The 24,854-nt window shown below is 41.9% G+C and overlaps 3 protein-coding genes across 13 annotated transcripts; 2 read left to right on the top strand and 1 right to left on the bottom strand.

The window, feature by feature from the left end:
- The first annotated feature begins 9 nt into the window (after positions 1-9).
- NKAPD1 (NKAP domain containing 1) lies at positions 10-10,805 on the top strand. Of its 10 annotated transcripts, none has more exons than XM_035716493.2 (8): positions 10-149; positions 614-742; positions 834-943; positions 1,553-1,629; positions 2,939-3,039; positions 5,403-5,552; positions 6,918-6,971; positions 8,411-10,805. In XM_035716493.2, the coding sequence occupies exons 4-8, from the start codon at positions 1,561-1,563 to the stop codon at positions 8,916-8,918; spliced, it is 882 nt and encodes a 293-aa protein (XP_035572386.2). In that variant the 5' UTR covers positions 10-149; positions 614-742; positions 834-943; positions 1,553-1,560; the 3' UTR covers positions 8,919-10,805. The 10 variants fall into 10 exon arrangements, with proteins under 10 accessions (XP_035572386.2, XP_048965420.1, XP_048965414.1 ...); XM_049109460.1 differs by having other exon boundaries at positions 65-149; positions 627-742; XM_049109462.1 differs by having other exon boundaries at positions 70-149; positions 713-742; positions 834-853.
- A 161-nt stretch (positions 10,806-10,966) lies between these two features.
- On the bottom strand, positions 10,967-12,574 carry TIMM8B (translocase of inner mitochondrial membrane 8 homolog B). The gene is made up of 2 exons (XM_025465547.3): positions 12,443-12,574; positions 10,967-11,348 (listed from the first exon to the last, which is right to left on the bottom strand). The coding sequence occupies exons 1-2, from the start codon at positions 12,569-12,571 to the stop codon at positions 11,181-11,183; spliced, it is 297 nt and encodes a 98-aa protein (XP_025321332.3). The 5' UTR covers positions 12,572-12,574; the 3' UTR covers positions 10,967-11,180.
- A 36-nt stretch (positions 12,575-12,610) lies between these two features.
- On the top strand, positions 12,611-23,687 carry SDHD (succinate dehydrogenase complex subunit D). 2 transcript variants are annotated; one of them, XM_025465545.3, is made up of 4 exons: positions 12,611-12,749; positions 15,607-15,723; positions 17,124-17,268; positions 22,732-23,687. In XM_025465545.3, exons 1-4 carry the CDS (start codon positions 12,698-12,700, stop codon positions 22,895-22,897), a joined length of 480 nt encoding a protein of 159 aa, XP_025321330.3. In that variant the 5' UTR covers positions 12,611-12,697; the 3' UTR covers positions 22,898-23,687. The 2 variants fall into 2 exon arrangements, with proteins under 2 accessions (XP_025321330.3, XP_025321331.3); XM_025465546.3 differs by lacking the exon at positions 17,124-17,268.
- Positions 23,688-24,854: the final 1,167 nt, after the last annotated feature.

Genomic DNA, 24,854 nt, shown 5'->3' with positions numbered 1-24,854 from the left:
GTGGGGGGGTGGGGGGTGTCCCTGGGTCTCCAGGGGGTGGGAAGCGTTTCTCCGGAGCACGACTTCCGGCCTGGAAGGGAAGCCCGCTCCCTTGTCTCCCAGACCGATTGCTCCCCCCCAGTCCCCGCCACGCGAGGCTGCGGCGCACGGTATGGGTGTGTTTGTGTGTGTTTGTACGGGGAGGGCGTTTGGAGGGAAGGTTACCCCGAGCTCCGTGGCCGCTGGGGGGCAGGGATCCCGGTGACAGAGACGGCGGCGTATTTTCTGCCTTCCACTTGGAAGCCTCCCCTCCCCTCCCCTCCCCTCCCGCCCCTCCCCCTCCCCTCCCCCCTCCGGGCGCTCCGGGTATTTGTTGGGGCCCAGGCGAGGGGTGTGCCCGTCCGGAGCGTCCCCAGCCCTTCGGGAGAGCGGCGCCCAGGCCCCGGGGCCGTCCCAGAGGAGCGCGAGCGGGGCATGCCGCGTCCCGCCGGCCGCCGGGTTCCGCGCCGGCGCAGCCTCCGGCCTCAGTCCGGAAAGAGCTCTTGCTGTCGCTGTGGGCTGGGGGAGAGGCAGCCGCGGCCTGGGCCACGGCGGAGGGCACAGTAACCGGTGGGAAGGCTGCGTTTTCACGAAGGACTCGGGTGAAGCTGCAGAGCTGCCTCTGAGCCCTGACTCCTTGGCTTCCTGGGTCGGAGGAGATCTTGTAATGGAGTGGTTCTTCGTCTCACACTAGCAAGATGCCTGATTTCCTCAGGACCGAGGGGTGAGTGAGCGGTGGGGTGGTTGCTCAAAACCGCTGGGAGATACACACTGAATATCCTTGTCATCTTTTTTTTTTTTTTTTTTTTTTGGAGGCTTCTGTACAAAGTACAAAGTAAGATTCCTCTGAGTGGAGAAATGTAGGGCGTCTCTGCATCTGATGGCAAATGTTGACACTCGTGGTCCCTGACATCGTCAGATCTAAGTATATGCTTCATCACAAACTGATTTTGGGATTCGAAAGTTGATTTTCTCCTCTGGACTTTGCTTTAGGTTCTCTGGCTGAGGGGAATTTCATCTGCAAAACAGGAATGAAGATGCTTGCTTTATATAAAACATGGAGTTGTTTTGAGGATTAAATAAAATGGTGCTCTTGAAGGCACTTAATTCCGTGCCGTTTCAAAGGACTTGGATGTCCACTATCTCAAGGCACATTCATCTTCACATTAGTGTGGTCAGGCATTCCGCCCCCCCCCCCCCCTTTTAAAAAAATTTTCATTTATTTAAGTGCGGGGAGGAGCAGAGGCAGAAGGAGAAGCACATTCCCCACTGATCAGGGAGTGGGATGATGCTGGGTTCCATCCCAGCACCCTGGGATCATGACCTGAGCTGAAGGCAGACGCTTAACCCTCTCAGCCACCTAGGCATCCCCATTTTCCCCTTTGAATGGTGAAGGGAAAACTACCCCTGAGGACCTCTGACTTCTTGTTTAGTGATCTTTCCTTTATCTCATGCTTCTTTATAACATTGTAATAAAAGATAAGGTAATGAAGGAAATTATTGTTATTAAATGTTATCTACTGATTCGTTTCAGATTGAAGAATGTCCCGTGTTCCACTGGGGAAAGTCCTCCTGAGGAATGTCATCCGGCACACAGATGCTCACAATAAGGTGAGGCGTACAAACTAGCTATTCCCCAACATTTATTGGAGGCATACAGTGTGCCAAGCATGATTTTGGTACTTTGGAGATACAAAGATGAATAAAATAGATAATTACAATCAATTTGATACATACTGTAATGAAATCTGCCTTGGCGTATTAGGAGAGTCTTGGCAAGAATGCATGGTATTTGAACCGCTATATTTGAATTAGTTTCTTGATGAACAGGTTCAAATTTACCAGCTGTAAAATATCATTCCAGACAGAACCTCATGTACTCATAGGGCAACAGAAAAGAGCATGAAGCACTTTGGAGCATGGCAAGAAATTGTGTGCATCCAGAAAGTAAGGAATGTGGGGCAGAGTAGTGACAGAAGATAAGGTTCAAGCGGAGAATTAGAATTGGATTGTGATGCTTGGAGATTGGACTTTTCCTCTAAACAATAAAGAAGCTATCAAAAAAATTTTTTTTAAAGATTTTATTTATTTATTCATGAGAGCCACAGGCAGAGGGAGAAGCAGGCTCCATGCAGGGAGCCCAACATGGGACTTGATCCCTGGTCTCCAGGATCACACCCTGGGCTGCAGGCGGTGCTAAACCACTGCGCCACCGGGGCTGCCCTATCAAATGTTTTTAAGCAGGGTTTTGTATTTTAGAAAGATGGTTTATTAACTGGATTAGGGGATGGATTAGATGGAGTGAAACAATAGAGACACCAGTTAGGCAATTGCAGTGCTCCAGTTGAGAGATGAGGATGAGTTCATATGAAAACAATGACAGGGATGAAGATGAGGAATTAGGAGATAAATCCAAAGAACTTGGTGACTAAATTGAAACATAAAGGGTTATCATTTGATAATTGCAGCTTAATTACAAAATACAGTGATAAATGAGTCTATGCAGGGTTAAAAAGGTCTGTTGCTGTAGGATTCTACATATTTGAGATTCACGGGGTCAGATTATAATTATTATTATATTTTTTAAGATTTTATTTACTCATTCATGAGAGAGACACAGAGAGAGGCAGAGACATAGACAGTGGAAGAAGCGGGCTCCCTACAGGGAGCCCAATGTAGGACTCGATCACAGGACCCCAGGACCACACCCAGAGCCAGAGGCAGACGTTCAACCACTGAGCCACCCAGGTGTCCCTCTGGGTTGGATTATTTAGCCACTCTAGAGAATCCATAATTTGTTTCTCAGGTTCCTGCTTATAACCTACTCTGTAATGCAATAATTAGTACAGAGTATATTAGTCAGTTACTTTTCTGTGATGTAAAATGTTATTTTTAGTGTTTTTTTTTTTTTTTAATCTAGATTCAGGAGGAATCAGATATGTGGAAAATAAGAGAACTGGAGAAACAGATGGAAGATGCTTACCGGGGGACCAGGAGGAAAATGTTACCCAGTAGTTCAAGGTGAAGTTGCAGCTTTGAGAACCAGTATTAATTTAGATCTTGTTCAGAACCTTCAACTTTCATTTAAAAGCATTTTATTTAAAAAAATAATAATAATAAATAAATAAATAAAAGCATTTTAGTATGCTAAAGATAGAGGAGTTCAGTTCTGTGAATCTTTAAGCCTTCCTTCTTCATAAATCTAGACCCAAAAATAAAAAGTAATGGTTATGGTGCATGTGGCTTAACTCTTAGTATTTATTTGCAATGGATGATTAAAAAATTCTACCTTGAACAATCTTAAAAGTTAAGGATTCTGTGTATCCAGACCTTGTCTGGTGGCTTTTAAGATTTTCTGTTCCTGACTTAGGGTCACTTAGTTATTATTCATTCCTTTCCCCTATTAGTCTTTGATTCTCTCTCAGCCTTTTCTTTTTTTTTTTAATTAAAAATTTTTTTAAAGATTTTATTTATTCATGAGACACACACACACACACACACACACACACGGAGGCAGAGACACAGGCAGAGGGAGAAGCAGGCTCCATGCAGGGAGCCCGACGTGGGACTCGATCCAGGTCTCCAGGATCAAGCCCTGGGCCAAAGGCAGGCGCCAAACTGCTGAGCCACCCAGGGATCCCCTCTCTCAGCCTTTTCTTTACCCCATCTACTTGCTGTGTTGGGGCACTCAGCTTTTCACATTACCTTTTTAATAATTTCAATGTGAAATGCATAATTATCCAGTTGTCTGTGGAGGTATAGAAATCTCTGAATTATTGGAAATATCTCTTGGGCTTCATATGCCTGTTAGTGTAGAGCTGTATGTATGAAAAATGACTAGTAATAATGCTGATTTCTAAAGCCACTGAGGGAATAGTTAATAGATATTTAAAAAAAAGGGAGTGTGCCTGTGGCATACTCAGGATTTGGAGTGTGATTGGCTATATGTGAAGGGCTTTTTAAAATTTTTTTTTATTTTTTAAAGAATTTATTTATTCATGAGAGAGACACACACAGAGAGAGAGAGAGAGAGAGAGGCAGAGACACAGGCAGAGGGAGAAGCAGGCTCCATGCAGAGAGCCTGATGTGGGACTGGATCCTGGGTCTCCAGGATCAGGCTCTGGGCTGAAGGCAGCACTAAACCCCTGAGCCACTCAGGCTGCCCCTGTGAAGGGCTTTAGACAAGAAAATATTCAGGGTATCCACAGTAAAGAAGGCAGAGGCTCAGTATAAAAATAAATATCTTTGCAGTCTGTTTTCTTGCTGAAGATGGTCCTTTGAGAATTTAGAAATAAAGTTGGTGCAGATAATTTGTCTTCTGTTGGTGGTTCAATTCCAAGAGGCATTTCCAGGAACAAAATGTTGTTTTTAGAGTGAATTATCGATACCTGTCATAGTATAATAAATCTTTAAAACATAATCTCTTTGGAAGTGGGGATTCTGATTATCTCTTTCCCTGCAGCTAGAATAGTGCCTAGCATATAGGAGGCCCTTAAACATTTTTGGTAATTCATTAGCTTTCTTAGTGATTTGTTAGTGGATCTTATAAGCACAGGCTGTATCCCTTGGTTCTCAACTGTTTTTCTTCCCCAGCATACTCATGGGTTAGGCCTTGCTCCTACTGTTATTAAGCCCTCATGATAGCAAATTACTAGTTTTCTGGGAAGAGAGTATATTTCTAGGGTAGTTTGAAATGTCCCTAGCTGTGATTATGCTCTACTTTCCTCTTTGCATGCCCTTGTACTTGAGAATCAGTGAGCTATAGCATGCCACAGTTCATAAGTCATTTTGTCTTGTATTCTGCAATAGGTTGGGTAGTAATGGTCAGATTTTCACTGAACAACTGTTCAGACTTACAGAGAGGAAGAGATCACGTCTTTTTGCTTTTTTTTTTTTTTTTTTTTTAAAGATTTTATTCATGAGAGACATAGAGGCAGGGACACAGGCAGAGAGAGAAGCAGGTCCCATGCAAGGAGCCCGATGTGGGACTCGATTCCAGGACCCCAGGATCACACCCTGGGCCAAAGGCAGGTGCCAAACTGGTGAGCCACCCAGGGATCCCCTATTGTTGTTTTTTTTAAACACAATATCAAGTGGTTTTATTTTCCTTTTAGTTTGTTCAATAGTTTTTTTTTCAGTGTTTATTTATTTATTCATAAGAGACAGAGAGGCAGAGACATAGGCAGAGGGAGAAGCCGACTCCCCATGGTGAGCCTTATGCAGGACTTGATCCCAGGATCCCTGGATCCTGACCTAAACCGAAGGCAGACGGTCAACCACTGAGCTACCCAGGTGTCCCTGTTCAATGGGTTTTATGCATTGACATTCCATAAAGGAACCTCACTGATTGCTTTTCATTGTAAAAGTTCTGCTTTTCCTTATAGCCGGATGCGTAGTGATGGTTTTGATGAAGAAAGTCAAAGAGACTATTGGAGGCCAAAGAATGAAATTTCTGGGGCACTGGAAGATGATTTTCTTAAGGCTAAATCCTGGAACAAGAAGTTATATGATTATGAAGCTAATATGCCGGACAGGTTTGTAACTAAATTCTTGTGACCATTAATAATATTTGGCCTGAGAATGTGTACTTTTAAAAATTATTTTGACAAAAATTTCACACAAATGTTCATAGCATGATTATCATAATGGCCAAAAAGTGGAAACCCAAATGTCTATCAACTGCTGAATGGATAAACAAAATGTGGTACAGTAGTTCCCCCTTATCCATGGGGGCTATGTTCCAAGACTCCTGGTGGTTGCCTGAAACTGCCTAGTACTGAACCCTATATATACTCTGTTTTTTCCTATACGTACATACCTATGATAAAGTTTAAATTCTAAACTGGGGACAGTAAGAGATTAAATAAAAATAGAACATTTATAACAATTTACTATAATACAATTTATGTGAATGTCATCTATCAAAAATTGTACTGTACTCACCATTCTTCTTGTGATGATATGAGATGATAAAATGCCTATGTGGTGAGATGAAGTGAAGTGAATGATGCAGGCATTTTGAGTACTACTAGGCTACTCCTGACCTCTTGACAATATGACAGAAGGAGGGCAACTGCTTCTAGAAAGCGAAACTACAGATAAGGGGGGGCGGATGAATGGAATGTTACTTGATGGTGAAAGGAATAAAGTACTGATGAATGCTACAACAGGGGTGAGCCTTGAAAACAGGTGAAAAAAGCCAGACACAAAGAACCATTTATTATATGATTCTATCTATATGATCTGTCCAGAACAGACAAATCTGTAGACAGAAAGTAGACTCATGGTTGCAATGGGCTACAGGAGAGGGAGGAATGGAGAGTGACTGCTAAGGAATGGAGTTCCTTTTTGGGTGATGAAAATGTTCTGAAATTAGATAGTGGTTGATGGTTGCACAACTCTGAATATACTAAAAGCTACTGAATTGTACACTTTAAAAAAGGGTGAAAAAAAAATAAAAAAGGATGAATTTCCTGGCCTGGGAATTACATCTCAATAGGATTGCGAATTTCCTGGCCTGGGAATTACATCTCAATAGGATTGCTGTGTAAAAAAAAAAAAATTGTCCCATTGTAGACAGTATTGTTACAAGTTGTTTTTGGAGAAGCACTTTACAGCTAAAGAGCAGGATAGAAGAGTTCCTTAGTGTTTCCTGAGAATGGCAAGTTCTCTTACAAATGGACAAAAGAATCCTTTGTGTCTGAAATAATAACGCAGTACAAAAAATGTAGCCAACTAAGTTACTGAGCTTGAAGATGGGATTGGCTCTATCATTATCTCTATTTCCTTTGTTCTCTGTGCATGTCTGTGTCTGCATGTACTCCTGAGTCTCTTTTTTTTTAATTTTCAAAAATGTATGCATTGCTCTAATACATGTAATGAAATATGTCATCTTACAGATGGGGTCACAGTGGTTATAAAGAGTTATACCCTGAAGAATTTGAAACAGACAGGTAAGATAAATAGGCTTATTGAAAAAAAAAGCTAGAAGCTGTAAGATTAATACTAAGTCTGTACTGACGTATAGTATCGTAAAATTGGGTTCCTAATTTTACAAAGGAGATGACGTTTGCCATTAAAAATGTAACCCAGAAAAATAACAGGCAATTTTGTGGGGAGATAATTGGTATATTGCCTTCTCCTGATTGATGTTCTGCATATATATATATCATTTAGGTTTTTTTTTTTTTTTTTTAAGATTTTATTTATTTATGAGAGACACAGAGAGAGGCAGAGACACAGGGAGAGGGAGAAGCAGGCTCCTTGCAGGGAGCTCAACGTGGAACTCGATCCCGGGACTGTAGGATCACGTCCTGAGCTGAAGGCAGACACCCAACCACTGAGCCACCCAGGCATCCCTGTTTTTTTTTTGTTGTTTTTTTTTTTTAATTCATGAGAGAGGCAGAGACAGAGGCAGAGGGAGAAGCAGGCTCCCTGCAGGGAGCCCGATGTGGGACTTGATTCCGTGACTCCGGGATCATGACCTGAGCCAAAGGCAGATGCTCAACCACTGAGCCACCCAGGTACCCCAGCATTTAGTTTTGTTTTTTTTTTTAATAAGATTTTATTTATTTATTCATAAGAGACACACAGAGAGAGATGCAGAGACACAGGCAGAGGGAGAAGCAGGCTCCATGCAGGGAGCATGATGTGGGACTCGATTCCGGGACTCCAGGAATATGCTCTAGGCCAAAGCCAGGTGCTAAACTGCTGAGCCACCCAGGGATTCCAATATTTAGGTTTTTTTTTTTTTTTTAAGATTTTATTTATTTATTCATAGAGAGAGAGAGAGAGAGGAGAGAGAGAGAGTAGCAGAGACACACAGGCAGAGGGAGAAGCAGGCTCCATGAAGAGAGCCTGACGTGGGACTCAATCCAGGGTCTCCAGGATCACTGCCCTGGGCTGCAGGCGGCGCTAAACCAGCTGCCTCACCGGGGCTGCCCAACATTTAGGTTTTTATACATAGTATTCAATACAGTAACTCAGTTTGGCAGATTAGAATTTTTACCTTAATTTTAAGAAAACAAAATAAGGAAATAAAACTCAGAGTGATAAAGTCTCATAGTAATCCTTTGTTAAAGCTCTTAGTTAAAAATTCAGATGTTAACCCCTACTTACTTTTTTTTTTTTTTTTTTTTTAAGATTTTATTAGAGAGAGAGCATGAGCAATGGGAGGGGCAGAGGGAGAAGCAGACTCTCCCCGCTAAGCGGGGAGCCTGATGTGGGTCTCAATCCCAGGACCTCTGAGATCATGACCTGAGCTGAAGTCAGACACTTAACTGATTGAGCCACTCAGGTGCCCCAGCCCCAACTTTCTATCCAGAATGCTCAATACTAAAATATAAATACGCTTTTTATTTTCTATAGTAAAGCAGTTTCTCTTTTTTGTTAGTAGTGATCAGCAAGATATTACCAATGGAAAAAAAACATCTCCTCAAGTAAAATCATCTACCCACGAGTCTCACAAACACAAGAAGTCAAAGAAATCCCACAAAAAAAAGCAGAAAAAAAAGTCACACAAAAAACAGAAGAAAAGCAAAAAAGAAGCCACAGATATAACAGCAGATTCCTCAAGTGAGTTCTCGGAAGAAACCGGGACTTCTAGTACCAGGAAAAGGAAACAACCACATAAGCGCAAGAAAAAATCCAGGAAAAAGTCTCTCAAAAAATCTGCTTTATTCTTGGATGCAGAAAGTGACACTTCCCAGTCGGATGATTCTGCATCCAGCAGTTCTGAGGAAGGTGAGGAAAGAGAGACTAAGAAAACCAAAAGGAAAAAGAGCGAGAAAAATGTTCACATCCCTCTAGTTAACAATGAAATACAAGAGAGGACAAATAAACGCACAAATTGGAAAGTGGCTACAGATGAAAGGTCTGCAGAGAGTTCAGAGGAGGATTAGATGAGGAGACATTCTCCATTTCCCATCTGACTGGTTACTTACAGCTCTTCCACCTTGGGGTTCTGCTAGTGACTATTCCCAGCACAGGGGCCCTGAGGTCAGAGCTGTCCTGTGCCATCTACATTCGTTCTGACAGACTTCTTGTCTTCTATTTTGGCCTGTTAAACTTGATCCTCTTACTGTTAATAGGGAATCTGGTATTTTGTTATGAAGTTTTCTCGAAGAGATTATTTTTTGCAATTAATCACATTTAGGGTAGAGTGCATATACAGCAAATTAAAGGACCCAGAAGGCTGAATCCAATAACAACCTGGGTACACTAATTGGGATGTTGAATCTGGGGAAAGCAAGGGCTGGGATCAAGAGGTGGATTGGAACTGGTGCTGTGTAGAATGTTGTAAGGGAACATCGTGTTGCTGTTTATATAGGTGCCACAACTTGACCTTTTTTGTCTTCAGCCTTGGTGCTTTGATCTTTCTGTATTTTGGCCTCATAGATGTGGTCCAGTTTATTTAATGAGAAGATGAGTATAAGAGCAAAACATTTTTCCTTCATGATAACATCCATAGACGGCTGTTAGGAGTCTAGGGTTTCTGTCAAGTTTCCCTGCTGGACAGGGTCCATAGCTACACTCACTATATCCCTAAACATAGTAATTGGTATAGTAAATGGTTTTCTACTTCCATTGCTGTATATCGCCTAAATGGACTTGTGTTCAAAATTATTTCTTTAGTTATCTTGGGGAAGTCCTCAACCAAATGGGATAAAATTAGGAATTAGTCATGCTCATGGTGCTCTGAACAGGATTCAGGGTAGCAATTGCCAATTTAAATATTTGTTCATTTCTAAATCTATTAATGACCTTGAGATTTTCCCTGAAACTAGGTCGAATCAGTTCCAAAATGAAACAGGCTTCTCAGGGACGCACCTACTTCTTCCCAGTCTGCCTTCTGATTAAAGCACCAAGCAGAGACCATAGTATTTCCCTTTGCTATATACTGTGATCCCTACTGTTAAATCCTAAGAAACCAAAATGTCACGGAGAAAAGGCTGGCAGAACACAAGTGAATTTGTTCGTTATGACAGGATATCAAGTGACCCACCATTGTTTTTCCTGGTTGTCACTTCATGGGCTGCGTAGAAAGCTTGAAAATGCAAGACCTTTAGTTTTGGTTCTACCACTAATTAGGTAGTTACAACATCTGGAACAGGTAAGTTAACCTCCCTGGCCTTACTTTCCCCATGTAGAATACAGAAATGCTTCATGGCAGCAGGACAGCGTAAGACACCAGCAATAGAATATAACAACATTCCATGAGGTGGTAATACTTTATAGTTCTAACTACTAAAGTTGTTCTCTTTACAGAACAGATGTCTAATAAAATGTTTAGTCATAAAATATGTGGCTGGCTAGAGGCTCCCTATCCCTTGATTATAAGCAGGTGCTACCTTTGGGGATATTTACTTGAAATATTAATACTTTGGTACTTAATTGTCAGTGTTCCATGGCGTATATTTTTACTTTTGGGATTGGTAGGGGCCCAAGGTGGGGGAAAAACAGTCTGTAACTACTACCTCTTAACCTAAAGACAAATTGTTATGTTCTTGGAGTAAGTGAAATCTGTTGGAAGGAGTTTTCAGCACGAATTTTTTTTAGTATTGTTTCTGTGCTTTAAAAGTACTGATTCTAGCACAGACTCAGGAAGATGGGCCAGTGGAACAAGGCGTCTCCAGGAAGTTGGTTCTACTCAGTCCTGACCTTCCCTTCCTCCCAGACTAGCAGGCCTATTTCTTTCCCAAGAATACACATCTTGCCTGTTTTGTTTTTTGCCATGTTTTACTTTTTTTGGTCATGTATAAGCAATAAAGCTGTTTTTCTGTTCTTCACCTTTCTCAACCCCAATTTCTCTTCTATATTTGGCTTAGGATGGCCCTTCAAAACCTAAGATCTCTCATGTGCACTACTGGTCTTGGAACAAACTCCTAGTGTTCCTGCCAATCAGAGATCTCTATATTAAGTCCTAAAATGGGATTAAGAAAAAAAAAAGTTGGAGAAGTCACATTTATTGAATAAATTGTGATAAAACATGGAATTTCTGAATTCCAAATAAATAAATTTCACTTCTTGAACATTTGATCTGTTACTTTTTAGCACCAATAACAGCCTCAAGTTCACCTGATGACAGGCTGACGACCATCCCCCACTGGCCCTTTAATCTGCTTAACAAGTCCTTTGCCTCTGTCATCCTCCCAGGGGATGGCCTACTGCCCTCCTTTCTGGACAATCTGGGCAAACCGGCTGGTGATGGCAAGAGTAGTGTCAATGAAGCGGTCCACACAGCTCGAGAGACAATTCTCCGTGCGAGAGTCTAGGCGATTCCCTGGCTTCTCCACACATTTATCCCAGCACAGCTCCATGAAGTGATGCACCTTAAGAGGAAAGAAAATTAGTAACCACTGCTGTCTGCATTTACTTCCTTGAAGGCCACTACCTATTTTTCCCCAATTGTGTTAAGTTCGTAATCAGACTAAATTTTCAGGCCGGGTTATGTTTTCTATTTCCAAGTGGCACCAGTGTAAGCTGGCAAGATATGGTACCAATTAATTTCCTCCAAACCACTGCTCTCTTGTCATTCCAAACCTATCCCTTAGGCTAGCTTCTTAAGTTCCAAACCTTTTGGGGGTCATGGACATCTTTGTGAATCCAGTGAAGGTTAATGGATCCACTCTCCATTAGAAAAATGCACATACGGGCACAGAAAATGTGTTCTTGCTGTTTAATTCTCCGAGAACCAACCCCCAGCCCCCAAAGGCGGGGGGAAAACCATTTACTGACGGCTTTGTCTCGGGAGACTGGGTACTAGGCTGCCAGTCCCTACTTTCTGCGGTCCTAAAATGGGGCTGTCATCTCGGTTCGAGGCGTGGTCAACCCGCCAGCCACGCTGCTAGTAAGGGGCCACGCCGGGTTCGAACCCCGCCGCCGGGGCTCCACAACGCCTGTCCTAAACCACAGTCCAGACTACTTCGGAGCCCGCCTTTCTCAACGGACGTTTCGGGGCTTTGTCGTTCTCAAACTCCTCACCGCATAGGACCTGTGGTGAGGCAGCAGGCGACTGCAGACGCAAGGCCGGCAGCGGATGGGTGCCTCGTCCAGGGCCGCGCGCCCGTAGGGGGCAAAGGCAGGACCAGAGCCAGAGCTTCCGAACGCCCAGCCCAGCGACAGCGAGGTCGCCGCCGAACCAGGTGCCTGTGCCCTGGCGCCGCCCGAACCTTCCTCTCGGCTTTACCCGTTCTCCCTAGCGGGCCCCGAGCACTGCGGCTCACCGGCGGCTGGGGCGCCACGCCTCGTTTCTCTCCGGGAGGAAGCGGGCGCAGCAGGAGCGAGCCCCAGGCCGCCCCCGGGGTGAGGTCGCGGGCTCCGCTCGTTTTCCCTGGCGGCTGTCACTTCACGGACTGGGAAGAGTCTGAAAATTCAACTTGTGCCTCACCCTCCGGTCTCTCCCCCCCGGACCCTGTCCCCGCACCTGTGCAGTGAACTGCGCCTTCTGCTGTTCGGCCGCCACCAGGCGCTGCAACTCCGCCTCGTCCGCCTCACCCAGCTCCGCCATCGTCCGCCTGCAGCGCGGGGCCTCCCGCCGAGCGTGTGCGCGCATGTGCGGCGGGCGCGCGCCAGCTCGCGACTTCCGGTTCACGCGGCGTTTCCCTTCGCGGTCGGTGGGTGGGAGTTTGCGAGCGACTGCTTCCGGGTTGCTGGGTGACCTTGAGCCTTCAGGAGGGAGATGGCGAGTCTCTGGAGGCTGAGCGTCCTGTGCGGAGCTCAAGGAGGCCGAGGTGAGGGGTGCTAGCAGCGGGAGGGTCTTCGCGCCGCCTCCAGCCGGGGGAGGGAGGCTTCTGAAGCAGGGAATCCGTCCGCCGTCCCGTTGGCCGATCTGGCGCCTGTCTACACCACAGCAATAACCACCGTTGTCTACGCGCCCAGATGTTTTCCGGAGCTCGCATCTGCCCCGCTCCGGGCAGACACGGCGGTAGGGGAATCTGAAAGAGCCCCTGGGAGTTACAGTCCTCCTGAGGCTGTTCCTAAGAGTTGTCTTTTTTCTCCCCATTCACTGTCCTTATAACGCGCATCAGAAAAAGGTGGGCTTAGGCTCTAAGCCCCTGGCCTTGCCCATTGACCCCGGATTGGCGGAGAGCGGGTTCCGGAAATCAGTTCGATAATCATTGAACTGGGCATTTTTCTTATACCAGGCACCGTGGTAGGGATGGGATACACATGTGTATGGAACATAGGCCCTGCCCACGAAGAGTTTTCATTTTTATAGGGAAAACACATACAAATGTGATTTAACAAAGCCAAAAACCGTTGTGTTGCACATAAATTGTTATGCCAGTCCAGAGGAAGAAAATACTTGGCTTTCTTGTTTTGGGAGAATTACCCTGTCTTGGTTCCTGAAGGAGCTGTGTGTGTCTTGAGGATAAGGAAGGTCACAGAAGGAAGGGCATGACAGTTGGAACTACTGGGGTCAGTAAAAGTGATCATGAAGGATGTAGAAACTGCGAGGCAGGAGAGAAAACAGACTGGGTGTTATTAGAGCACGAAGCTCAAGGTGAGGAATGAGAGATGAATCTGGAAAAGTGAACTGGAATCAAATCATGGAAGAACTTGCCTCGATAAGGAATATGCGTTTACCCGATGTGAACGGGACCATTGAAAGATTTGACATAGAGTTGCAGTTTGTTTGTTTATTTATTTATTTATTTATTTATTTATTTATTTATTTATTTATTTATTTTTTAAAATTTTTATTTATTTATGATAGTCACAGAGAGAGAGAGAGAGAGGCAGAGACACAGGCAGAGGGAGAAGCAGGCTCCATGCACCGGGAGCCCGACGTGGGATTCGATCCCGGGTCTCCAGGATCGCGCCCTGGGCCAAAGGCAGGCGCCAAACCGCTGCGCAACCCAGGGATCCTATTTATTTATTTTTAAGATTTTATTAATTTATTCGTGAAAGATAGAGAGGGAGGCAGAGACACAGGCAGAGGGAGAAGCAGACTCCCTGTGGGGAGCCGGATGCGGAACTGGATCCCAGGACCCCCAGGATCATGACTGGAGCCAGAGGCAGATGCTCAACCGGGGAGCCACCCAGGCATCCCAGAGTTGCAGTTTAGATTGGCCATTTGGGTAACACTGTGGTAGATGGACATCATAGGAGATGGGATGGGCTAAGACACAAGTCCAGGAGATGACATAGGACACTTATAGTAGGGCAGGTAAGGATTGTGAGGTCCTAAACATGGAAAGTAGTACAAAAAAGAGCAGGTCGTCCCAAGAAATGTTAAGGAGATATGTTGATATGATTTGGTGATTGAGAGTTGAAGGGAGAGGGGTGTTTTATGTGACTTCCAGATTTGGGGGTTAGGTCAAGAATGGCTGGGATGTCACTAGATAATGTGGGGGAGCGTGCAAATGGAAGACAAGTTGGGTTGAGAAAGAAAGTTGAAGAATGATTTTCATTTTTGGTGTGGCGAGTTTGAGAATCTTGTAGGATATCTCAGAGGAGAGGCCCAGCAGGCACGTCAACTTCTGAAACACTGGAGAAATAGCAGGGCTGCTGATATAGAACTGGGTGTCATCAGCTTATAGGCAGCATAAACTGAGTGACAAAATGGCCAAGGGTGGGCTTAGGATGTGAGGAGAGCAATGGGATGCTGGGAAAACATTTAAGAGTGAATGCAAGAGGAGACTGATTTTCAACAGAGTATTAATAAGTAAGTGCTACTATTTTCATTTTACAGATAAGGACATTGAGGCTTAGAAAGACTGTTTAACTTAATTGCTCATCACCTCCCACCTAGTAAGTGGTGATTTGTGTGAACTTGGGTCTGCCTATTTTTTAACCAAGAGACAGGATCCAAAGGGGGACAGAAAAGGATGGGTTCAAGAGTACAAGTGGAGGGGCGCCCCGGTGGCTCAGTCAGCTAAGTGTCCGACTCTTGATTTCAGCTTGAGACATGATCTCAGGGTTGTGAGATTGAGCCCCACGTCTGGCGTATGCAGGGCTTAGAGCCTGCTAAAGATTGTCTCTCTCTCTCTCCCTCTGCCTTCTCCCCACTCCCAAAAAGAGTACCAGTAGAGAGGAGCACCTGGATGGCTCAGTCAGTAGAGCATGCAACTCTCCATTTGGGGTTGTGAGTTGAAGCCCCACATTTAGTGTAGAGATTACTTAAAAACAAAATTTAAAAAAAAAAAAAAAAAAGGACATGGAGAAACTGATCTTGAAAAGGAAGATAGCAATAGATGTTTTTCCCAAACTAGACTGAATTCCTTGAGGACAAAGGCTGTCTTTGTCTCTTGCTCTTATATGTCGTAAATGTTTGTTGGGTGAATGCATGGAAAGAGAAAGGAGCTGTAATTTACTTGTTAAAATTAGTAAGAGTGCAGCCGTTTTACATAAATGGTTCATTGATTTTTTTTTAATCTTTTTTTAATCTTCATTGATTTTTTTAAATCTTTCAGGGCTACTTAGTGTGACCTCTTAGCAGCCCAGGGAAATAGATACTGTTCTCATTTGCAGAGGAGATGTTATGCCCCCTTTGGGATTAAGTAGCTTGCCTGTGGTTATTTAGAAAGTCTGTCAGGCCTGTTAAAAGAGAAGTGTTTATGACCTCCCTAATGTCTCTTTCCTCAGCTCTGTTTCTCCGAATCCCAGTGGTCAGACCTGCTCATGTTTCAGCATTTCTCCAGGACCAGCCTGCCCCAGGATGGTGTAGAACCCAGCACATTCACCTGTCTCCCAACCACTACTGTATGTTTTTTTTTTTCATTGCTGCTGCTTCTTGGGCTCTGGCCCTCTACATCTGGCCAAATTTTCATGCCTTTGGCAGGACTGTGGAGCAGAACTCTTATGTCCACCTCTGTCAAATGAAGACCTACCTAGCCAGTCCTTTTGGGCAGACAATGCCAGCATGGTTGAGTGATGCCATTTAGAGTCATAGAGACCCTTCTGATCTAAGTCCTACATTTTCAGTTTTTTTAAAAAGAAAATCACTCTGTAGGAAGAGTCTGTACAATGTAGTCGATCTTATTTATTTAGCTGATAGGAGCCAGATATAAATAATTTTAGAATAGTAGAAAATTTAAAAAGACAAATATTTATAGCTAAAATTGACTTGCCTATTTTTATTTAGGTCCATATTAAAATCACATGGCTTTTTTATGACTATTATAGAAAATTTGTAGATGAATAATGAGTTAACTGTTATTTTCAGTTTTAAAGTCTGGAAAGATCTGTGTTTTGCAGAGATAAGACCTCTCTTGATTCTTAAGTCAACAGCTTACATATAGTTGTATCTGAGTTCTGAGAAGTTAGGCAAGTACACTTTTTCTGCTCTTTAGAATTATTTTATTATCTTTGAAAAAGTTTTGTTTCTCTAGTCCTTTGCTAAGTTCAGTTAAATTTAGGAGAGTGGTTTTAATTTGGGGTGTGTGGACTGAAGGAAAGCACTTGATATTATAAATATAGTTTCTATCTATGTATTCATGTGCATTTTTCTAGGGAGCAGCTCCATCCTTCCATTAGATTCTGTAACCAAAATAAGATAGAGGCTCTCAAAGAAATGTTTAAAGCCCATTTTTTTTTCTCACTTATTTAAAAGAAGTTCTCCTGTTCCATATTTGTTTTGGGCTATTTATAAGTAATGGGACAGAAGGACCGTAATCCTAAAAGTTCATAACAGAACTTTTTGAATTGGCTGGTTTAATTTTGTTTGGAAGGATTTTTATTATTACCTTACTTCTAATTCTAAAGATTAGAAAGTGCAAATAAAAGAGTAATGTTTTAAAGGAATTCTTCAGGTGGTACTAACTTATATTATTCATAAGTTATCTGTCTAATACACTAAAATTTGAGATTGGTAATTCCACAAAGATATTTTGTTCATCTTCTTGCCTGTCAACAAAGTGGGTCAGTCTTATAATCAGTCTCTGTTGGCACCAAGACACCTTGTGCTAAAGAACTTCAAAGAAGGGAAGTAGCATCTTTCTCAAGCACTTTCTTTATCCTACTCTCTTTATGCTCAGAACAAAGTCTTATATGCATGCTGTTTACCATTCTGTCAGCTGGGTTATTTTGTGGCAGACATTGAATCTGAGAGATGTGTGTTTCCCCCTTTCAACTCTTATGAATCTGGTTCCTCGTTTCTGTAGCTGGTTCCAAGGCTGCATCTCTCCACTGGACTGGTGAGAGGGTTGTCAGTGTTTTGCTCCTGGGCCTAATTCCAGCTGCTTATTTGAATCCTGGCTCTGCGATGGACTACTCCCTGGCTGCAGCCCTCACTCTCCACAGTCACTGGCAAGTACAGCAGGCCCTTCATTGTTACGTTGTCTGCTCAGTTTATTTGCTGTGAGCCTGTCTCATTACTGCATATGAGGGAGAAGTTGATTGAGATACTCAGACCTTTAATATGTATATTAAAACATATAGAGAATATTTATATGCTCTGATTTATATGTCCACTTGCCTATTCAATGTCTTCACTTCCATATCTAATAGACATTTTGAATATAGCATGTTATAATACTCAGTCCCCGATCTCCCCCAGATCTCCTCCAGATCTCCTCCTCTGGCACTCTCGCTCATCTGAATTAAAGGTTTTTCCATTCTTCCAATTGTTCATGCCCCAAACCTGGTCATCATCTTTGAATTCAGTAGTAGTCTCCTAACTGGTCCTCCTTCTGTCTGTTCCAACACAGCAGCCCCCATGATCCTGTTAAAATATTAAGTCAAATCAAGACATTTTCCTTCTCAAAACACTTTCCCGTCTTTTAACCTTCCCCAGACTGAAAGTCAGAATTCTTATGGTGGTCTACAGACCCAATGTAGTCTGGCTCTGCTCCCACATCTCCAACTACTTTCTTCTTCATTCACACTGGCTTTGATCATTCTTAGACATGCCAGGGACACTCCAGACCTCAGGGCTTTACATTTACTCTTGCTTCTGCTCAACATACTCTTTTTCTAGTTACATACTTGGCTTATTCCTCATTTCCTTCATATTTGAAGTGTCACCTTCTCAATGAAGCCTTCTGTAACCACTTGTTCACAATTGCAGTGTCCTTCCCAGCATTCCTTATCCCTCTCCCCTATTTTATTTTTCTCAGTAGTGCTAATTACCTTCTTATGTTGTCTCCCCTCATTAGAATGAAAGCACAGATACAGAAAATAATGAGAATCAAATTCATGGCTTAATGAATTATCACAAGGGTAATTCTGCCCAGGTCAAGAAATAGAGGGATGCCTAAGTGGCTCAGTTGTTAAGTGCTTGCCTTCAGCTCAGGGCGTGGGTTAGGGGTTGGGTCCCTGCATGGAGCCTGCTTCTCCCTTTGCCTGTGTCTCTGCCTGTCTTTTTGTGTCTCTCATGAGTAAATAAATAAAATCTTAAAAAAGAAATAGAACTGTAGGAGCTGCTTCCGTGTGTTCTACCTCAGTCATAACTGTTCAGCATGCACCCACCAAGGACCATTATCCTGATTTTTATAGTAATACCTTCCTTATATTTCATCATAGTTTTATCATCTAGTTGTCCTTAGACACTATAGTTCAGTTTTGCCCTTTTTAAAAAAATAAATGGAGATTTTTTTACTTTTTGTTTACTCTTAATATCTTTAGTGCCTAGAGCAGTACCTGACACATAGCACTAGGTAAATAGTTGAATGACTGAATTTCCAGTTTCTATTTATTTTATCCAGTGTATGTAGTTTGTTAGATTTTTTTTTTAACCATTTTTTTTTTTTAATTTATTCAGAGAGGGGGGGGTGCAGAGACACAGGCAGAGGGAAAAGCAGGCTCCATTCAGGGAGCCCGACGTGGGACTCCATCTAGGGTCTCCAGGATCACACCCTGGGCTGCAGGCAGCACTAAACCGCGGCGCCACCAGGGCTGCCCTAGATTTTCTAAGTTAATGAACCTTCTGAAAAGTTTGTAAGTAACACTTGGGTTCTTTGAATTGTTCATTTTATATTATTTTACAAGGACAGTATGATATTGTGGGAGAGGGAAGCATTTTTGTATTGCTAGAACTGAAAGGACTTGGGAATATCTTAACCAACTCTGTTATTTTGCAGATGTAGAAACTAAACCCCAGGGAGGTTAAGTGACTTGTCAGAATGATTTTGTAGTATTAAAGGGAGATTTTTACTTACCTAGTTTTCTGGGGTTGGTTGGGGAATTACCCTTTAACCAGATAGACGTTTCAAAGTAAAGGATTCCAGTTGTATATTAAATATTAGATCATAAGTACAGTAAGATTTCTCTAATATGTGGCTTTTTGGCAGGAGATCCATCTAAATCCATGAAAAGTCAGAATAAGAGATAATTCTAAAGTAATATATTTTCTATTATTTTCATTTATTTTATACTCCTCTAGTTTCCTTACTAATTCTTCCTTCCTTTTCTCTGTCTCTCTGTCTCTGTCTCTCTCTCTCTGTCACACACACACATACACACACGACTTCAAAGAGTTGTTTATAATCGTGCACTACTTCCCCAGCATTCAATCTCTTTTAGCCTGTACTAATTGGTCTTTTATCACAACTACAAAGCTTAAGTCATTCTTACCAAAATCTCCCTAAAACCTTCATTTTTCCAAACCCAGCTGTCTGTTTTTGGTCCTACTGTTACTTGAACTCTCAGCAGAATTCAACCTAATTGACCATTCCCTCCTTAAATGATTTCCCTTTGGCTTCCTAGATGCTGTACCCAGCATTCTTTCCTCTGTCTCACCAGCTGTGCCTTCAGTCTCTGATGCCTACTTCTCCCTTTGTCTGACCTCTGAATAATAAAGCTCTGAATCCTGGGCTCAATCTTGCTTTCCTAATTTCTCTTAATTTCCTGAGGTGAACTCAGATCTAAACTTTTTCCTGATCTGCAGACCTGTATTTTCCAGTTGTCTAACCAGCATAATCCACTTGAATGTCTAATGGTTGTCTCAAATTTAACATTGCCCAGAATCACTCTTCCCCCACTCAGCTCTCTCTTTTGATTTTTCCTCAAAGCCACCTCCTTTCCTGTTCTTCCCTAATTCAATTAAATCTAGTTGCTCAAGCCAAAAATCCCAGGAATTATTTTAGGTATTTCTTTTTGTCTTATCCTACATCTAGTCCATCAGCTCTTTCTGTTAGTTGTCTCCTCAAAACACAGCTTACCTCAATTGTCCCTTCACACCGTCTTCCCTGTCACCAGCCTAGGTTAAGCAAATAGTCTTACCAAGGCGCTTGGCCTCCTAAGTGGTTTTCTGTTTCTGTTTTTGCTCCCCACCCCTTCTGCCTGCACTGTTCATTTGCCATATTATGGCCAGAGTGACCTTTTTTAAAAGTAAAATTATAGGGCAGCCCCAGTGGCACAGCAGTTTAGCGCCGCCTGCAGCCCAGGGCGTGATCCTGGAGACCTGGGATCGAGTCCCACGTCAGGCTCCCTGCATGGAACCTGCTTCTCCCTCTGCCTCTCTCTCTCTCTCTCTCTCTCTCTGTTTCTCGTGAATAAATAAATAAAATATATTTTTTAAAAGTAAAATTATATTTATCTAAAGAAGATCTACAAATGTCTCATAAGCATGTGAAAAAATGCTCAACATCATTTGTTATTATAGAAATGCAAATTAACGGGTGTCTGGGTGGCTTAGTCAGTTAAGTGTCTGACGCTGGATTTCGGCTCAGATCATGATCTTGGGGTTGTGGGATCTAGTCCTGAGTCAGGCTTCCTGCTGGGCTTGGAGCCTGCATAAGAGTCTCTGTCTCTCTCTCTCCAAGGTGGGGGGAAATGGCAAATCAAAACCATAATGAGATACTACTTCAAACTCACTAGGATGGCTGTCATCCACAAGATGGACAGTAACATGTGTTTCAAGGATGTCGGGGGGTGGGAGGTGGGGAAGGATGTCTGGAAGTTGCCTTGTAGTTCTGTGCTGGGAATGTAAGAAGTTACAGCCACTTTGGAAAATTGTTTGGAAGTCCTAACAAAAAAAGTTACCATATGACTCAATGATTCCTCTTTTAGGTGTTATACCCCTCAAACTTGAACACATATGTTCTCACACAAAAACTTGTGTAGTAATATTCATAATGTTATTTATAATAGCCAAAAAGTAGAAACAGTCCAAATGTCTATCAGCTGATGAATAGCTAAAGAAAATACAATATATTCCTACAAAGGAATATAAAAGGTTCCACACAAAAGGTTGAAGTACTAATACAGCATGGGTGATCCTTGAAAATGTGAAATGAAAGAAACTTGACACAGAAGGCCACCTGTTATGATTTCGCTTATATAAAATGTACAGAGTAGGCAAGTCCATAGAGACAGGAAACTAGTTGTTGACTAGTTGTTGAGTTGACTAGTTGTTGACTAGTTGTTGAAACTAGTTGTTGAGTTAATGAGCTAATGGATATGGGGTTTCTTTTTGGAGTGATGAAAACGTTCTGACATTAAATAGTGATGATGTTGCACAACTTCATGAATATACTAAAAGCCGTGTTAGTGTATATTTTGAAAGAGTTAGTTTTAGGGCGACTGGCTGGCTCAGTTGGAGGAGCATATGACTCTTGATCTCAGGGTTGTGAGTTTGAGCTCCACATTGGGTGTAAAGATAACTTAAAAAAAAGGATCGATTCTATGGCGTGTGAATTACATCTCAATAAAGCTATTATTAAAAAAACAAAATTATGTCACTACTGACTTAGGTTACTCCCAACTTAAAACATATCTGTCGTTTCTCATTACATTTCAAATGAAATTTTAAAAATCTTTTTTTTCTCGAGATTTTTATTTTTAAGTAACCTCTACATCCATTGTGGGGTTCGAACTCAAAATCCTGAGATCAGGAGTCCTGCAGTTTACTGACTGAGCCAACCAGTGCGTCTGAACTCAGACTTGTGACCTTCGGGGCCCTGTGTGATCTACCCTTGCCTTCTGATCCCCGTGTTCTCCAGCCACATTGATCTTTTTACTGTTTCAAAGATGCCACAGTCAATGTCCCTTTTGTTTAGAATGTTCTTCTCATTTAGTCCATCCTTTCTAAAATATTTCTTCATTGCACATACGTACTTTTTTTTTTCTGCTTCACCAGAATCCGTTCCATAAGGGCAGGGGTGCTGTCTTATTTGCTCTTCTTTCAACATTTATAACAGGTCCTGGCACATAGTGTCTGCTTCATAAAATTTTTTTTTTGAATTAATGAAAAACTTAGTAGAGCATTTGCTTTAAAGTTTATTTTATTTTATTTTTAAAGTTTATTTTTTATAGTAATCTCTACACCCAATGTGGGTCTCAAACTCATGACCCTGAGCTCAAGAGTCATGTGCTCCACCGACTAAGCTAGCTAGGCACCTCTCGAGCATTGGTTTTAGTTAAAAAACAAAACAAAACCCCCAAGATTTTGTAAATAGAACGGTAATTACTTTCTTTGAGGGAGGCGGGCAGGGGGATAGGGCGACTGGATGATGGGCACTGAGGAGGACACTTGATGGGATGAGCACTGAGTTTTATATGTTGGCAAATTGAACTTCAATAAAAAGAGTATATAATAAAATAAAAATAATAAAACAAAAAACCTACCCTCTTTGATATTAATAATGAGAAAAATTGAATCTAAAGAAAAGCAATGTCTTTATTATATTACTAGGAAACTCATAGCCCCTTCATTTTGGTTTATGATTCCTGTTACAATGAGTTGTATTTTGAACCTGATAATTATTTTTTGCAGTCAAGTTAGCCTTTTGACTTGTGATTTTTCTTTTGTACTGTATTTTTTTTCTTTAGGGGCCTTGGACAAGTGGTTACTGACTATGTTCGAGGGGATGGTTTGCAGAGAGCTGTCAAGGCAGGCGTTTTGGCACTCTCAGCTTTAACCTTTGCTGGGCTTTGTTATTTCAACTACCATGATGTGGGCATCTGCAAAGCTGTTGCCATACTGTGGAAGCTCTGACCTTTTTGACTTAATACCTTCAGAATTGATTGTACACCTCTTTGCCTCTGCTCTATCATGCCCTTCAGCTCACAGTAAGGAGGAAATAACAGATAAGTCTAATGGTGAGACAAACCTCTTCTAATCACCTGGTCATTTTTTAGAATTTAGTCTTTGAGGAAAAGGTTTGAGGCGAATTGTATCCAAGAAATTTGGAGACTGGGTTCCTTGTTCTGGTGAGTTATGGGGTTGTCTCCTAGCTTCTCATAAGACTCATAGCATAATTAACCATTATGTATGAGCTTTTGCCTGTTAGCATATCAAATTCTTAAAGGGAATTCAGCTTTATTACTATCAGTACATGATCAAACTTCTGTATTTGTCCTGGGAATGACGGAGAAAGGGAAAACCTGTTAATTCATAAGTAAAGACTTAAAATTAGTGTTTAATTTTTGAAAATTGCCCTCTCTGTTCAGTTGATACCGGTTACTGATGGTTACATGTCCTAGGGAAAGTTTCAAATTAGGAAATACTGCTCTCTGACATTATTCATTTCTAAGTCCTGGGAAGAAGAGCTTGGAAAGCTTCTGAGTATGGAGAAGTTCCATATCGGGAAGAGGTCCCCTCATAGAAGTATGAAAGTATTATAGATTCTAAACTGAGACTTAATCCTCAAATGTGTTTATTTTACTTGTCCTAAAATAATCTGTCTACGAATATAAAAAACTGTAAGTAATTGTTATTTTCCCACTGTAGGAATCTTTAATGTGAAAATGTATTCTATGAAAATAAAGTTTTTTAAAAAATAAAATGCTGTATAATAAATTGTATTCTACTCTTTTATGTACTAACTGTCTCTAGTTTTATTCAATAGAACTTGGTGTCTGTTGCATATACACCAGTAAAACAGGACTGTTTAAATTTCCTTCTAGGGCTCAGCAGTTAGGTAAATTACAAAGTACTGTAATACAAAAAAGTCTTATATGTAATAGGCAGAAATATATGGAGTATGAGTAGTTTGGGATGAGAAGAGTATTAAGATTAAATACATTTGACCCTTGAACAATACAGTTGGCGCAGTCAACTTACATGTGGATTTTTTTTTTTTTTTAAGATTTTATTTATTCATGAGAGACACAGAGCGAGGCAGAGACACAGGCAGAGGGAGAAGCAGGCTCACCACCAGAAGCCCAATGTGGGACTTGATCCTGGACCGGAGGATCATGCCCTGAGCCAAAGGCAGATGCTCAACCACTGAGCCACCCAGGCGTCCCATATGTGGATTTTTTTTATTATAAATACAGTACAATAAATGTATTTTTAAAATGATGTTCTTAATATTTTTCTTCTAGCTTGCTTTATTGTAAGAATATTGCATATAAATCATATAATATAAAAATAAATGTTAATTAACTGTTTATGTTCTCAGTAAGGCTTTTGGTCACTAGTAGTAGTTCAGTTTTGGAGGAGTCACACAGATTTTTGACTGTGTGAGGTGTTGGCACCCCTAGCCTCCATACTGTGAAAGGGTTGTCTGTAGTAGGAATTAAAATGAGGTCTAGATTACAATGTTCTATAAATGCCAGCCTTTGGAATTTTAAGTTATATTCTGTAGGCAGGGAGTTTGATCTGAGGGGTGAGTGTAAGGCATGATGGTTTGTTTCTCCTAGCAGCATAGAGGTACTGGGACTTGACATGTTTCTCACTGAGGACATTAGTGGGCAGCTGAGGCAAACTATCAAAGGGGAGCTGGCCAGAAGGGTAAGTGTGTTCATAAATGTCTGTAGTAGGGGTTAAAAATAAGCTCCCCTTAATGTGTGTATGGCCTCATAGGAGATTCAGATATATATTAAGGGCTCAGGAAGAGGAGATTAATTCTGTTTTGGGGTGATTAAAGATTTTATTTTTTTATTTTTATTTTTTTATTTTTTATTTTTTGGTGGTTAAAGATTTTAAAAGGGAGTTATGCCAGAATAGT

The sequence above is a fragment of the Canis lupus genome, chromosome 5 (genome assembly GCF_003254725.2).
Source record: "Canis lupus dingo isolate Sandy chromosome 5, ASM325472v2, whole genome shotgun sequence".
Classification (NCBI taxonomy): Eukaryota; Metazoa; Chordata; class Mammalia; order Carnivora; family Canidae; genus Canis; species Canis lupus.
The sequence above is the reverse complement of the archived record's forward strand: the minus strand, read 5'-3'. Positions and strand labels throughout refer to the sequence as shown.

What these genes read in the sequence shown, in the direction of transcription:
- NKAPD1 (XM_049109457.1), top strand. Translation starts at nt 1,561, where the DNA reads ATGTCCCGTGTTCCACTGGGGAAAGTCCTCCTGAGGAATGTCATCCGG. An exon ending in ACACAGATGCTCACAATAAG is followed by an intron (nt 1,630 to 2,938) that starts GTGAGGCGTACA and finishes TTTTTAATCTAG; the next exon opens with ATTCAGGAGGAATCAGATAT. An exon ending in GAAGCTAATATGCCGGACAG is followed by an intron (nt 5,553 to 6,917) that starts GTTTGTAACTAA and finishes GTCATCTTACAG; the next exon opens with ATGGGGTCACAGTGGTTATA.
- SDHD (XM_025465545.3), top strand. Translation starts at nt 12,698, where the DNA reads ATGGCGAGTCTCTGGAGGCTGAGCGTCCTGTGCGGAGCTCAAGGAGGC. An exon ending in CCTGTCTCCCAACCACTACT is followed by an intron (nt 15,724 to 17,123) that starts GTATGTTTTTTT and finishes TCGTTTCTGTAG; the next exon opens with CTGGTTCCAAGGCTGCATCT. An exon ending in CTCACTCTCCACAGTCACTG is followed by an intron (nt 17,269 to 22,731) that starts GCAAGTACAGCA and finishes TTTTTTCTTTAG; the next exon opens with GGGCCTTGGACAAGTGGTTA.
- TIMM8B (XM_025465547.3), bottom strand. Translation starts at nt 12,571, where the DNA reads ATGCGCGCACACGCTCGGCGGGAGGCCCCGCGCTGCAGGCGGACGATG. An exon ending in AGGCGCAGTTCACTGCACAG is followed by an intron (nt 11,349 to 12,442) that starts GTGCGGGGACAG and finishes TTTCCTCTTAAG; the next exon opens with GTGCATCACTTCATGGAGCT.